The sequence below is a fragment of the Quercus lobata genome, chromosome 6 (assembly GCF_001633185.2).
Source record: "Quercus lobata isolate SW786 chromosome 6, ValleyOak3.0 Primary Assembly, whole genome shotgun sequence".
NCBI classification, from domain to species: Eukaryota; Viridiplantae; Streptophyta; class Magnoliopsida; order Fagales; family Fagaceae; genus Quercus; species Quercus lobata.
In genome coordinates this window covers 52,032,536-52,048,877 of record NC_044909.1, presented here as the reverse complement: position 1 = coordinate 52,048,877, position 16,342 = coordinate 52,032,536, and the positions used below count along the sequence as shown (strand labels likewise).

The following is a 16,342-nucleotide window of genomic DNA, read 5'->3' as shown; positions in this document are numbered from 1 at the left end:
CAGCAATCCTCCTAGTGTAAATAACAATTTCTCCTATTTCTCCTTAATGTCATCGTTTTTAGGATTCTAGGGAAGAAAAAACACCCTTGCATTTATAAGAGCAAGATAGAAAATGAGATAAGCATTTAAGATAAGTTTATAATGAGTTGGAGGCATGCCCAATTTTGGACATTTGTCCATATCTCAATGCATCAATGCACAATGCACTGGACACAAGCCGTGTCCATTTATAATAATATAGAATAGTAATTTAAAAGAGAAACTTTAAGGATACACACTCACCCTTATTCACATGCAATTTCATAACTTGATGAGTAAATAAGTTATAATTGACGTGTGAAAATTTTGTATTAAAAAGTGATCTTAAATCATCATAACTTATTAGCATAAAATGTTGTGAAAAAAAATAATAATAAAACTACTATTTTTTTTATACAAAATAGAATTATATTATAACTTAATTTAAGTGTATATGTATGTGAAATTCCATTTTTGAGACTTGACCATCGCACTGAGGGTGTGCGTTGATATTAAAAGGACTATCAATTTTATTACAAAAACTTACAAACCAAAAATAATAAATAATTTTCTTCAATTAGTAACAATTCAATTTGTAATAATTGTGTAATAAATCTAAGATAATAAATAAATGTTTAAATCATTTTTTTTAATTGGTAACAAATCAGTTTATAATAATTACATAATAAAATAGGTAATATTTATGACATTACTCAAACAAATATATGAAAAGGTGCTGTCTTGTAATGAAAAAACAAAAAAAAAAAAAAAACAAAAAAAGAAAGAAGAAAAGAAAAACAAAAATGGAAATTAATTCATTTCTTATTTATCTTTTTTCTTTGGATAGAAATTTATCTATCATTTGAATAGTGATAAAGGAAGTACTCATAGTTTAAAACTTTAAATGCAAGCAGTACCAATTAGACAGTAACATTAATTAACAGACCATCTCATTTCTCTCTCTTTTCTCTCTCTCTCTCTCTCTCTCACAAAGACTTTTTGTAGTAGTAGCAGAAATTTCAAAACTCTCAATTTCTTCGTTATCTTCTTTCAGATCTGAGAAACCGATCTCTAGTGTTTCTATTCGCTTCGATTCGGAGCTCCAATAGCTTAAACCAAAAAATGGCGAAGCCGAGGTACTCGCGGCTACCAGGTCGGAAACCGCCGTCGCCGTCGTCGTCGTCGACAATGATGTTGACCATGCTCATCATGTGCACCTTCGTCATTCTCATTCTCCTTGCCCTAGGGATCCTCTCGATTCCAAGCGCTTCCGATTCGCCTAAGGCCAACGATCTCAGCTCCATTGTACACAACACCGTCCACGAGTAAGCTTATTTTCTGAATTTTGATTTATTTGGTTGAATTGAATTGAATTGGAATTGGAATTGAAATTGGAATGGAATGGCAATTCGGTAATTATTGCTATTTGTTTGTATCATTTTTCTTAGTGTTGTAGAGGAAGGGAGACCAGAGCAGTGGGTTGAAGTGATCTCTTGGGAGCCTAGAGCTTTTGTTTACCACAATTTCTTGGTGAGCTTTTTATTTTTTATTTTATTTTTGGTGTAATTGAATTGTGTGTGAATAAATAAAGATAAGATTAAGCTGTTAATGTTGATTAATTTTGTTTATATTAATGTTGCATTGTTTATCTTGATTATAACAACTAAGATATGCATCTTTCATGTGAATTGAATTTGAATCTCCAAAATGTTCGTGTTCATTTAGTGTAATTTCTGTTTGATTGGGGAAATTGATTCAATTATTCTGCGTTCGATGGCGTTATCTGCATTATATATTAAGGAAGAAGAAAAATATTTGCTAGAAATGCGGTAAAAATTGCAACTAAAAGGTCAAACTTAGCTACAGATCTATAGGTGTTGTATGCTATTTGTTGTATTGACCAATAAGAAATACAAACCGTGTTATCTTCTCTTAATGACAATTAAATTCAACCATATGACCCATCGGCAATGGCAATACAACCACATGGGTGAATTTAATTGAGGAACCTAATGTATAGAAACTAAGAAACTGTACTATTTGGATGGCTGTCCCACATTTTTTGATGTGGTGCATTTGGCGGGAGAGAAATAACCAGACCTTTGAGGATTCTGAAAAAAAAAACAGTTCCAGATCTTATACTTTTCTTCTTTAAGACTCTTTTGGATTGGGTTGCGGTGTTAGGATATCGTTCTTTTATTTGTTTATTTATTTTTTCAGTTCATGATTTAATGGACTCTTGTAATTTTTGCACTTGATTGTATTTTTTCCTTGATGTATACTTCCTGTATACTTAGGTGACACTATATTTTTCATTACTTATCCAAAAGAAGAAAAAAGAAAAAGAAAAAAGAAACTGTACCTAAGTTTTGTGCCCCAACTGAAAATGGGTCTTTAAGACTTCAATCTTTCAGATTTATATGTGAATTATTGGAAGAACATGTGAAATTCAGTACAAGCAAAGGTGAAAGTCACATCCCAATACATCCAGTAAGAAGAAAAGCCTATTTCATACATACAAATTTAATGCACAAGAGTAGTACTCATTCTACAAGTACACTTGAATTTTTGGGGTCCTTGGGTGTCAACAATTTGGAGAGAAGGGTAGTTCAAGTCATGCAATCTCATGATTTGATTAAAATAAAAAATGGAAAACAAGTTATTGTTAGAGTCTGAGCTTATTATGTTGGATGGAGTCATAGGATACTTCTGATATGCATTTTTGTTAGATGAGTTTGATTTTGATTGGGCCTTGATATGTGTGATATAAATTTTACCAAATGCTGAATATGGTTAACTAATTTGGGCAGACCCAGGAGGAATGTGAATATCTAATCAGTCTTGCGAAGCCTAACATGCAAAAGTCAACAGTTGTGGATAGTGCAACTGGAAAGAGTAGAGATAGCAGGTCTGCAATCCTAAAACCATTCTTCTCTCATGCCATCTATGCTTAATCTTGAAGATGGAAGTTGTCCTTGACCTAATCTTCATTCCTTTGCCTTTATTATTATTATTTTATTTTTTATTTTAAAATTACTATCATATGTGTAATATTTTGTTTAAATTCAGGGTTCGTACAAGCTCTGGAACATTTCTGGCAAGAGGACGTGATAAGATTATTAGGAACATTGAGAAAAAGATTGCTGATTTCACCTTTTTACCTATGGGTATGTGGTTTGAAACTCCAATGTTTCTTTATGTTTTTGTTGATCAAAATGGAAGTTTCTGTTTCATCTTTTTTTAAATTCGGAATGAATTTTTCTTGTCTCACTCTTACTTACCTTCTTTCATTATGGTTTATTGTCAAATCCTCAAATTTTGATTTTTTTCTCATGTTTCTCTCTTAGACACACCATTTTCTCTTGATAAGAAGGAATTTGGGAATTGTTAATTTTTTTTTAAAGAATATATATTTCTATTTGAAAATGACAAAGATGGAAATGAAGCTTTATTCTCAATATGGTCTATGGAAGAATGAGGGAACAGGAAGGGAAAAAAGTGTGGCTTTTGATTTTTATCTGTTATCTGTCTTGTATAATTAAGCTGATCATAAACAGATCACGGGGAAGGGGTTCAAGTGCTCCACTACGAAGTTGGACAAAAATATGAGCCTCACTTTGACTACTTCCTTGATGAGTTCAACACTAAAAATGGGGGTCAGCGTATGGCTACAGTTCTTATGTATCTGTAAGTGACATAAAATTTCTGCCTTGTAAATTTTTGGAGGCCCAAGTATTTTCTTTCAATAAAGTATCTTCTTTCATAACGGTACAGCTCAGACGTTGAAGAAGGGGGTGAGACAGTGTTTCCTTCGGCCAAGGGGAATATTAGCGCGGTGCCTTGGTGGAACGAGCTATCTGATTGTGGAAAAGAAGGACTTTCTGTTAAACCAAAGATGGGTGATGCTTTGCTTTTCTGGAGCATGAAGCCTGATGCTAGTCTAGATCCATCAAGTTTGCACGGTTAGTTATCATTGTTAATCATTCAGATGCTGAAGCACCTAGTTCAGTTTTTCACTTTTCAGTCATTTCCAGGCCAATATGCCTTCATATTTTGAAGGAGTGGCATTTCCCTTGTGTGTGTACTACTGCATTTTATGAGGCACATCTTAATTATCATTTTATTAGTTAATTATTCACAATATGCTGAGTCGTCATTCAATTGTTAATGTTGAGTTCTATTCTTCTGTTTTGTTCAGGTGGTTGCCCTGTGATCAAGGGGAACAAGTGGTCAGCTACAAAATGGGTGCGTGTAAATGAGTACAAGATTTGAGCTACTGTGTTAAAGGTAATTTTGTATTCCCAGAATAGACAATTAAGAAATCTTTAGTATCTCATTTTAAACTAGCAATTTAGTGGTTATTAGAAATAGAAATACATATGAGTTGATACACAAGATGCGTTTCTTTACGAACATCAAGATATTGATTGTTGCATGCATGTAGAGATATTGACATAAAGTGAAGCTGATACATTGTTGACAAGCTTATCTATCAGGATATTCTGTTATCTTGTTTACCTACAATTTACACCATTTTCTTCCTAAAATTAAAAGTGAAACATAAAACTTGAGAATGATAAGCTGGTGTTATAAATGGTTAAGTCCTTTGATAAATTATTAATTGTCCCAAAAGCTTAAGCTATTAGGAAATGATGAATTTGATCATTTAATCTTACACTCTTCTTTAACGAGTGGGCCTAAACTGTCTTTATTAAGCGAGGCCCAACACATGAGAATTTTTTAAATGGGAGGTAAGGTGGAGACCGGGCTTGAACCCGAGACTTGCTCTAATGCCAAGATAAATAATTGATTTTCCCAAAAGGTTTAAGTTAGGAAATTGTGAATTTAATCATGTAATCTAACATCCTTGATGATGGCTGGTGTTTTACAAATGTAAATTCCACAAACCATTATTTAAAATGAATATCTTGCAAATGACATGCATAGGTTTTAGCTTTTTGGTTGGACTTGAAATTGAGACCAGAAGAATTTTTCAATATTCGATAGGAAAAGTTGTGTTTGAATAACTAACAAACTCTAGATTTTAACTCCTACTGTTATTAGTAAAGCCACAACTGAAACAACAGGAACAAATATTGATATGGTCTATATGCTCTTCTAAATATTTATATTAAAGCTTGATGATTTTAGATCAGCATGCTAGCTTTCACAGAGATTGATTGTGTGGGCTCTAGTTGTAGTTAGTTTATATTTGCATTTCATTTACTACTAGCCTGGATATGCAGTTGACAATCTAACAATATTTGAACTAGTTTTACTTAACCAAAAGAAGAAAAGAAAAAAAGAACTAGTTTTGTGCACCACAGACTGCAGAAGATAAAATATTTGTCAGCTTTGAATATCTGAACACATGCCAAGATCCTTGTGTTTGTAACCTGTTGGTGTTTCAAACAGAAACATCCAGGGTTCAAATCTCCACCACCCCCCCCCCCCCCCCCCTCCCCCAATTATTTGAACACAAAATTTTGAGCATGCAATTTGTGTTTGTGAAGCTTGTTCTTCTTCTGTAGTTTTAGTTCCTCTACAAGCCCACTAGTCATACACTGAAGGGCCTGATCAGCAGTTTATCTTTGGCCTTTTTTGAAGCAAATGAAAGGATTTTTAATGTGGGGCACTGGAAAATATTTTGAGCCTTGCACTGCATCTGATATTATTTTAAAATTTTTGTTGTAATTTTGATGCTGGAGACTATTGGATTGATGCCTTGTTTAAATAAAAACAAATAAATAAAGGAAGAAAAACTAAAAAACCTGGTTAATGTAGGTAAGGTCTGGCTGCTTAATGTGAGAAGCTGTAATCTTGATAAATGAATCTATTAGTTGAAAAAACCAATCCCTCTTTTAATTGATTTCTTATCTTTTACATTTTTTTTGTGATATGTTCTTGAATTAGAAATTGCTTGGTTGGTTTAGATTATAATAATATTTATCCTCAATTGAAAACCTGTCAGGTGTCCTTAATGCTTGTTTCTTGGGCAGGTTTAAATGAGTTCTCATCTCATTGTTGTACTTTTATCTCTCGGTCAGAGCTCCAGCGCTATTGGGCTTAAAAGTCTCGTATGTAACCTTGTATACCAGCTCGATGCCTTCATGCTATAAATTTGCCATAATTTTGATGTAGTTCCACCTTTTGCTAACTTGCATTTTTTTGCTTGTGAGCCCTTTAGATTCTTATGACCACCGATATAATAAAAAATTAAAATGTTTATGGGTGTTTAAATCATCAATAGGTTTAGAACATTTGTTGATAAGAAACGTGCCCTTTGTGAAACAGAATATTACAATCAATGAAAGATAATGTGCTTTCTTTTATATTTCTTTGGTACATTTATTTCTGTTTGTAAATATTTATATAATGTTTTTTCTTTTTATATTTCTTGGATTTTGCTAATGTGTGCCAGCACACAATAATAAATTATTTATGAAATTTTTTTTCTTGAGAATTAAAAAAATATTGATAGCTTTTTTAATTCTTGAGAAAATATTTTGGAAAAATGGATGGCCTGGACCCATATTTCTTTGGTACATGTATGTCTGTTAAGCTGACTGCCCATTTACTAGTGGAATTAGATCCCTGATAGGACTACCATTACTCTGTTTCAAAAAAAAGAAAAAGAAAAAGAAAAAAAGGACTACCATGACTTGACCGGTGCCCAGCAATGACGGTTGCGTGATAACTATTTAAAAACGTGTCTAGTGTGTCTTTAGAGGATTGATTTTATAATGGAGATATGTACCTTGTTTCTAGGTACAACGAGAATGTTTTGAAAGATGATGCCGCATTCATCAATGTCTTTTCAAGGAATATTTATCTTAGGAGATAGAGAGCATATGAAACGCCCCCTCACAACGTATGGGTTACATAGAGGTATTGGGTTTACAAATGTGGGGCGATCCGTAGATACTTTATCCTTTGCAAGGCACATTATGTCATAAATGAATTGAGGTTTGGCAATGGGAAATAATCAAATCAGGTTTGGGTGGCGGTAAAATTCTAAACTGCAAGATGCCTCTAATCAATGCAAGCAATCTACTAGGTTGGTTAGCCCGGATTTGATTCACGAAGCTTGTTGAAACACCACCCCCCCCCCCCCCCCTCATTATTTTTGCCATAATGGAAAATCTTACGTTCGATTCTTATATGATTCTAACTATCAAAATTAGATAGGACTTGCATAGCAATACAAGCTTATAAAAGGTCATTTAATTTGCAGACATATGCTTTTCCTTGGGCTGCTGTTATGATCTCAATTAATTCAAGACACTAGTTAGTATGTTTGGGAACAGCTTATATAATTGAAATTGAAAATATTTAATTGAAACTGAAAATATTTTGCTGAAAGTACTGTAGATAAAGCTAAAAAGTAGTTGACATAATACAGTGAAACTCATGAATAATACCAAATAGTGCAATGAAACCCATAAATATTAGCAAAAATAAGCTGAATAAAAAAAAAATGGCTTTAAGCCTATGCCAAACACACACTTAATGCATTGCATTAATGGTTAGGAGCTATATGAGAATTCGTAAAAGTAGTTGGCGTCCTCAACCTATCAAATTAAAGTGGTATTACGAGCCATTTTTTACCTGTAATCAAAACTCCCAACATTAAATAAATAAGATGAACACTGAATCAAATACTATTGGGAATTTCGTATTATAAAGGATCCATTCATGTCAAACACTAGGATATTTCCACCAGTTCCTTACATTTTATTCATAAAATTGCTTAGGGTATGCTCCAAATTGGAAACAACGTTCTGTGTGTTTCCTCGCCCATATGGATTATTTGGATGGCCAAAAATTAGAGGCAGGCACAAAGCCATCAACATGGCTTGCTGATTTACGTGGCTAATTCAATGCTTTGCATTGATCAAGTTTCGGATGACATATTGTAAAATCCCTCCATGATCGAAATATGCCAGTTCCACCTGCATGGAAGTAACCGAAACTTTATGTTATTCAACCCCCCTAATAAAAACATAATGTTTGAATGGAAAATTTTAAGAAACCAGTACTTTCATCTGTGAAAAGACATAAAAATGAGAAAAGGCTGGTCTAATCTGTGTTACCTCAGTATCAAATCTTAGTGTACATGTGAATGATTTGCCATTGTCAGTCACCACTGTGACGTCTTGACCTGGTCTAATCTCATTCACACTGCTTGGAAGATCGATGGATACTTGTTCATGGCCAGTCAACCCAAGAGTGTCAGCATCCTCCCCAGCCTTAAAACATAGTGGAATGACACCCATGCCCACCAAATTACTGCGATGAATACGCTCAAAGCTCTTTGCTATCACTGCTTTCACACCCTGGGGACAATTATCATTTAAAGCCATCATATTAAAGCCGAAACAAACTGAAAAAGTTATTTTCAGCCTGTAAACAAACTGGAAATTGAATGAAATGAAATACTATATAAGGTGTACCAGTAGCATTGGCCCCTTGGCAGCCCAATCACGAGAACTTCCACTCCCATACTCAGCACCAGCCAGAATTATCGTATCATGCCCTTCACTCTTGTATTTCTGTAAAGAAAAAGAATTTAAAAAACTGATGCACACATTTCTGAATTCTTCTAGGAGTGCTTCATAAAGTTAAAAGATAAAAACTTGGGCAGCAATCAAAAGCATTAAAATAAATCAGTTTCTAAACAGACTTATAAGACTCAACAGGGTGAGAAAGAGTATCCAGCACATGGACAACCGTACAGTGAATGAAAGTCCTTAATAAACATCACTGGTTAAACTAGGATTCAGTGACAAACCCATGTATCACAACTAAATGACTGATAATCCTACATGAAAATATAAGTTAGTTTAGATGGCACCAATGTTGGAGCATACACAGGGCAATAATTAATAATTTTAAACATTTCATTACCATCTGTTCCTTTCAATATTTCTGTTCATGAATCAGAGGCTAAATATCATTTATTAACAACCATATGTAAAAGGTGAGCTTAGAGGAAATTACCATAGCCGCATCAAACACAGAGAGTTTCTCGCCAGTTGGAATATGAATGGTTTTTGGTCCAACTTCTCCTTTCAATAGTTTGTTGACAATGCGAATATTGGCAAAAGTGCCCCTTGCCATCACCTCATCATTACCACGGCGACTTCCATAAGAGTTGAAATCTCTCCTATCAACCCCGCGTTCCAGAAGGTATCTGGCTGCTGGACTGTCTCTGTGGATGCTACCAGCTGGTGAGATGTGGTCAGTCGTAATGCTATCGCCAAAGTTGAGCAAGCAGTAAGCATTCTTTACTCCATGAGGGCCTGGAGGAGACATACTCATATCTGCAAAGTATGGTGGCTCATGTATGTAAGTTGATTTTGGGTCCCAGGCATAGAGAGTGCCAGAAGGTACTGATAATTGATTCCACATGGGATTTCCCTTTGTGATTGCCTCATAAGTAGCTCTAAACATATCAGGCAGCACACTTGATTGTACAGCCTGATGAAAGGATTTGAAAGAAGAAAAATGAGAATGCTAATGATCTTTAAATCTGGATGTAAAAGTAATATACTTAAGCAGGTTGAACAACTCACATTTGCTACTTCTTCATTGGATGGCCAAATGTCCCTGAAAAATATCTTCTTTCCATCTTTCCCCAACCCGATTGGTTCTGTTTCAAAATCAATATCTACCTGCACCATTGTCCCCAAATGAGAGATACTCTCAAGTGCATGTGTTTGCAAAGATACGCAAAGATACAAGCAACATACCGTCCCAGCAAGAGCATATGCAACCACAAGTGGAGGAGAACCAAGATAATTAGCCCTTGTTAAAGGATGCACACGACCCTCAAAATTCCTATTTCCAGACAACACAGCTGCCGCTACAATATCTGGAATTATGCACAAGATCAACAACTTCACCTTGAAAAACTCTTATGGATGGCATCCAAACAAGCACTAAGCACAACAAAATATCTACCATTTTCAGTAATCGCTGAAGCCACAGCTTCATCAAGATCTCCCGAATTTCCAATGCAAGTTGTGCAACCATACCCGACTATATGAAACCCTAGCTGATTTAAATACTTCTGCAAGTCACTGCAGACACAATATGACTCAGGAATTATGCATATGGATGTGCATGAGCGTATTCTGAAAATGGCATTTTAAATCACCTAAACAGTACCTCTTTAGCAAGTATTTGGTTACAACACCAGAACCTGGAGCAAGACTTGTCTTAATCCATGGCTTCACCTGATAAAAGATATATCATCATATGTAAGTGCAAAACAATTGATATAGAATGCACACTCAAATACTCATTGCTTTGCCTTCAACAATTTGTTTTGATTTGCTTGTAATTGTTTCTAGTACCTTTTGTTCATTATCGTGAACATGAAGTACTTTTATTACTTATAAAACTTCTATAAATTATCAAAAAAGGAAAAAAAAAATCTTAAATGCAAAACTTCACGTGATTGAACAACAAAGCAGACAAAACAAATATCCAACCAACATCATCAGTCACATGGTATTCCAAATAGAAATATGGAGTCTTTTAGCATATCTCATGCTATCCCACACTGAGTGCTTGCTAATGCAGTTCATCTAACACAAAATTTATTAACTGAGTATCTCTGCAGACAGATCTTCTTATTGAATCTTGCATACTTTCTTTTCTTATTACCCATAAGGACAACTAGTGTAGGGGAACGTGCAGAGGCACACAAAGGTAGAGACATCTAACCTCCAATCCAAGTTCACAGGCTTTCTTCGCAACCAGTGCAGCTCCAAGCATTACACTAGGATTGGAAGTATTTGTGCAACTAGTGATAGCAGCAATAACAACATCCCCATGCCTAAGCTGTGCTGGGGTCCCGTGAAATGTGAACTCTGCAACTTTCTTTTGAGATTCCTTCGGTACAGCAAAACCCTGTTATATATCATGCAAGAAAAGTAAGCTCAAAGAGAAGAGGGAGGAAGTGGTAACTGTTATATTAATTAACAGCAGTCATTAAGTAACAGTCCCATGGTAACACACTATGTGCATGTATAAATACCCAATTCACCAGACAGAAAATAATAAAGGAAACACGCAGATGCTAGCACAAAGCCAAAAGTACAAGAAGGAAAGAAATCATTGACAACAAAGTAATGGATTGTCCCCAGAAATTGAAAAACAGATATGAATCACATTATTAGGGGAAGGTGAATGGATCAAGCTCTGATGCTTCTCCCTTATAGCTTCACAATTTTCCACTTCTTCTGCAGCAAGTCTAAAAAAACAAAAAAAAACATTGCTAACCATTTTTAGGTAAAACTGAGAATTCCATGTGGACTGGGCCTAATATGGAAGTGACACCCTGGAACCACCCCATTAGTAGATTGTTATTATTATAAATATACTGATTATATTCATCTTCGTGTTACTATTGGACTGAGACATTTATGATCTTTCTCAAGTATTTGTTTTATATACTTCCTATCCTTAACATAATCTTAGAAAAGAGGATACATATACTTATGTTCTTTTCAATTTTGAAGCTATGGACATAATATAGTATTTCTTAACACTCAATGTAAAATGATATTTTTCTCCAATATTTATAGGTTTTTTTTTTTTTTTTTCCTCATGCAATGTTTAGCAGTGCCAGAACAAAATTCTGGAATACACTTGAGTAGTCCCACACAACTACGCACTTGGCAGCTTAATGACCCTGACAATTAACCACGATTTTCTTAAAGTTTGAAATAGGTCCTACCTTGAAACCAACTCTACTATCTAAGCATCCTTGCCAGTCCGCTTTCATTTCTTTTAGAGGAACTCGATCATGCGGCCTGCAAAGAATCTGATTTTGAGTGGCAAATCATGGAAGATTGAAAATGGTACAGTTCATATTAAGTGTGCGACTGAAAGTTAAAAATTATATTGTATAATGTACCTCTTTGGACCAGATATACAAGGTTCAACATCTTCAAGATTAAGCACTAGATAAGAGGAGTAAACTCTCTCAACTTGGGGCTGAGTTCAGGCAGCAGATTTATAGTCAGAACCCATGTTATTGTATACACTGCAGGAATGTTGTATCTAACATAAGTTGTATGCATACCTCGCTATAGTCCACAAACATCTTATTAGCCCGTAAATAGGATTCAATCGTAGCAATCTGCATGAGAATTTACAAGTTAATTTATGTCGAAAAGGAAATAACAATAAAATGATTCAATAATGTCTTACAGTGTCATCACTTCTGCCAGTCAATTTCAGATATTGCAGAGTAACATGATCCACAGGAAAGAAGCCCATGGTTGCACCATACTCGGGAGACATATTGGCAATAGTGGCACGGTCTGCTAGTGACAATTCACTCATGCCTTGCCCTGCACAAGAGAGTAAAGGCCAACATCTACTGTTAGATAGATTGGCAAAACAGACAATAATGACCACCAAAATTGCTAAAATAGAACTTGAACATAATTAATTTAATGGGTTTACCATAGAACTCCACAAACTTGCCAACAACTCCATGCTTCCTAAGCATTTGAGTTACTGTCAAAACCAAGTCGGTAGCTGTCACACCTTCTCTCAGTTTTCCTAATAATTTAAACCCCACCACACCAGGCAGGACCATGCTCATGGGCTGCATAAAAAAGAATACTATAAAAATAAATATTTGCTCTGAAGAAAAAAGTGCAATTAGACAAAACTCGAGGAGCATTTGCAAATATATGTGTTTGTGTTCATGAATTATTTCAATATAGGCAACGAAAGAGTTGATATCTACAAGAATATTGCAGAAAGTAACAAATTTGTGTTATATAAACATTCAAACAAAGAAACATTCCATTTTCCAGCTCCAATAACAAGATACAGTCATACAGAATAACTTATCAAACTCTTTTTTACCTGGCCAAGCATAGTAGCTTCTGCTTCTATCCCGCCAACTCCCCATCCAGCAACACCCAATCCATCTATCATAGTTGTGTGTGAATCTGTTCCAACAACACTATCAGGGTAAAGCATGCCGTCTGTGTTGAAGACGACTCTGCCTAGGTATTCAAGATTGACCTGTAATCAACATCACAAACCTCAAATTCACTGCAAGATTATGGGAATTGCAGAAAGATACCAGAAATTGATCTTCACAAACCTAACAGACCACAGATCATGACAAGATGCATCTATAGCAAAGCAGTATCAAGTGCACTCCTCAAATGATGCAATTACCTGGTGAACTATCCCTGATCCAGGAGGAACAACGAGCATGTTATGAAATGCATTTGAACCCCATTTGAGAAAACCAAATCTCTCATTGTTTCGCTGGAATTCAAATTCCATATTTTTTTGCACCGCATTTTCTGATTTCGCCACATCAACCTGAACCGAGTGATCAATGACAAGATCTACAGGAACCTGCATTTACAAAATGTTTATATTACCATCTCTAAAACATGTTCACCACTACACCAAATCAATCTATATAGCCTTGTATTGATTGGCACTTTCCCATAAACACGAAACCAAAGGAAAAAATAAATAAAACGGAAACTTTAAACAAATAGAGAACTAGATATGCCAATCTGAGTCAATCCATGGGTAACTCACCAAAGGGTTAATTTTATTAGAATCACCACCAAGCCTGTTCATAGCATCTCGCATGCAAGCAAGATCAACAACAGCAGGTACCCCAGTGAAATCCTGAGCACAAGACATACATCACAATGATGTCAACCTTTCATAGACAACATTCCCCAAAATCTCATAGAGCAAGATCAAATCACTACTCATAGCTCACCTGCAAAAGCACTCTAGCAGGCTTGAATGGGATTTCAACCAGTTTGGGAGCAGAGTTCTCCCAATCGATAATCTTCTCAACATCCTTACTCTTAACCTGAAACTCATCGCAATTACGAATTGCCGATTCGAGAAGTATCTTAATAGAGTAAGGAAGTTTATCTGCAACACAAACATCAATCGAATTATCAAAAGTCTAAAAATCCACACCAAACAGGCAACACCATTCCACGGAAAAAATAAATCAATTAATAGTTCTAATTAAAAATCACTTAACGCCAATTACAATAAATATCAGTTTAACTAGGCATTAATCTCAAATTTTTTGGGGTCGGCTAATGCCGTTTACAATAAATATTAGTATAATTACAAAATAGTTCTTAACATTTCCATCTAAACAGTCGTATTGATCATAACATTTTGAGCAGGATTATTATATCATTACTAAAATAATAAAATCCAATACATTCATATTATAATATGTATAATCATTTGTAATTGATCTACCATACCTAACGTATTAATTAATTAACCTAACGTAAAGAAATTTAAATTAAATCATTACTGAGAGCTACGAAAACAAAAACAAAAGGCTACTACTACCAGTCCAAAGGATCAATTAGCCTGAGAGTACCATAAACCATAAGATCTTACATTGATTTTCCTAGCAATTCTCTCAGTAACCAAACGGAAATACTACTAACCGATCCTCGGATCATTGAGAGCTGTCAAGCTGTAGTACTTGCCGAATTCACCACCGCCTGGCTTCTCCAGCGTCTTCAATATGCTCTTGAATGGATTCTCACTAGCTGCGATCATCACCATCATCATCATCATCATCATCAACAACAACCAAACAAATCAAACTCGCAAATCAAAACCACATCAGATTCAAAAACAAAAACAAACAAAAAATCCGAAAGAAACTTCTGCGATTCAAAATGAAATTAATCCGAACCTTTTCCATTACATATAAATCAAAAAAAAAAAAAATCCGAAAGAAACTTTTGCGATTCGAAATGAAAATCAAATACAAATTGAAAACCATTAGATTTAAACCTAACAATAAGAATAAGAATAAAAGAAAAAGATCGAAGTGAACGAAACGAAAAGATTACCCATGGTGACGATTGGAGCTTCGAGTTTCACTCAGAGAGAGAGATCTAGAGAGAGAAGATTCTAGAGAGAGAGAGAGTAGAGCTTGACGTTGAGACGGTTTTTTTTGTCTTAATATATATATATATATATATATATATAGTGATTTGTGAGTGAGTTTAGAAATCTGAACTCTGAAATGTTGTTGTTATTTGCTCAGAGAGTGTGAGATAAGGGTGCGGCTATGCTGAAATGTTGTTGTTGTTGAACGGAAAAAATATTAGGGTGAGGTGAGTATCTTTTTTGGGTTCATGAGATTTTGCCTTTTTCCTTTTGGACCTTTCGCATATTCCTTCCTTCACTTCACGTTTTGACACCCTACCAACCCCCGATTACACTCGTCTCGTACACTTTTTTTAGCTGCATATTCTTTTAGCGCCATGTGACCCTTTTCAATCTCTTTTTTTTTTTTTTGAGAAACTACCCTTTTCAATCTCTAAATCATACTATATACACTGTATATTTGTATTTTTTATTATATTTTTATAATTATAATGTATAAAATATATGTTAAATGTTTATTTTTTATTTTTTATATACTATACTTATATAAAAACATTTTGACAATTAAGCTTGGGGTTAAAGTCTCTGATGGTGAGTTTCAGTTGATAAAGTTTTTTATGGTTGAATAAGAGATTTAAGGTTCAATTCTCGAAAACTAATTGGTATCTTGATTTGATAATAATCATCAAGAGCGGATGCCATATTAAAACTATTTCAAAAAAAAAAAAAGGGATTAGTTCGATTTGTGTTGAGCTGGATGTAGAGCTTAGGGTTCATGCTATTTTTAACTTGACAATCACATCTTCAAGGAAACCAACTAATGTGTTAATTTATTGGCCAAATTTGGTGCCTCTTAACGTACTGAATCTACCAATCATGTTATTTTTGCTAACCTACCATTTGTGGTATAGAGAATTTATTGGCTTTGGATAAGGTTGAGTTATTTTGTAACAAAATAATTAGTATGTAATGAAGTCGTTTTATATATAAAAAAAAAAAAAAATGAATAAGAAACTATTTTCAAAGTTGCCAAAAATAATCAATATTTTTAATTTATTTATGTATTTTCATAATTTTATTATGAGATTGAATTTTCTTGACAGTTTTTATAATTAAATGAGTAGATATTGTTGTCATATATAATATATATTTATGTATTCATACTAGATTTCATATAAATTAAAGTAAAATTATTTTAAATTATAATAATATGAAGCTGTAAGGACTCGTTTTTCAGCCCAATACAATGAATTTGTAGAGAGTGGGCTAAAAGGCTAGGCCTTGGTGAACGGATAGTTGTTAGTCATAGTGGTCATGATGATCGCACAGAGGTGAGCTGTGCTTATCCAAGAAGACTTTCTCCTCGGCATGGCCTGGGTGGCTCCGG

The 16,342-nt window shown here is 34.5% G+C and overlaps 2 protein-coding genes across 2 annotated transcripts; one reads left to right on the top strand and one right to left on the bottom strand.

The window, feature by feature from the left end:
• The first annotated feature begins 944 nt into the window (after positions 1-944).
• Positions 945-6,352, top strand: LOC115949593 (probable prolyl 4-hydroxylase 10). Its single transcript, XM_031066875.1, has 8 exons — positions 945-1,343; positions 1,467-1,548; positions 2,829-2,926; positions 3,088-3,185; positions 3,576-3,705; positions 3,793-3,980; positions 4,217-4,305; positions 6,018-6,352. Exons 1-7 carry the CDS (start codon positions 1,141-1,143, stop codon positions 4,288-4,290), a joined length of 873 nt encoding a protein of 290 aa, XP_030922735.1. The 5' UTR covers positions 945-1,140; the 3' UTR covers positions 4,291-4,305; positions 6,018-6,352.
• Positions 6,353-7,647: 1,295 nt separating this feature from the next.
• Positions 7,648-15,261, bottom strand: LOC115994392 (aconitate hydratase 1). The gene is made up of 20 exons (XM_031118526.1): positions 14,916-15,261; positions 14,502-14,606; positions 13,799-13,959; positions 13,609-13,701; positions 13,231-13,416; positions 12,910-13,071; positions 12,499-12,643; positions 12,241-12,383; positions 12,113-12,169; positions 11,945-12,024; positions 11,765-11,840; positions 10,750-10,935; positions 10,189-10,256; positions 9,982-10,100; positions 9,771-9,892; positions 9,594-9,692; positions 9,019-9,498; positions 8,472-8,570; positions 8,112-8,354; positions 7,648-7,970 (listed from the first exon to the last, which is right to left on the bottom strand). The coding sequence occupies exons 1-20, from the start codon at positions 14,917-14,919 to the stop codon at positions 7,896-7,898; spliced, it is 2,703 nt and encodes a 900-aa protein (XP_030974386.1). The 5' UTR covers positions 14,920-15,261; the 3' UTR covers positions 7,648-7,895.
• Positions 15,262-16,342: the final 1,081 nt, after the last annotated feature.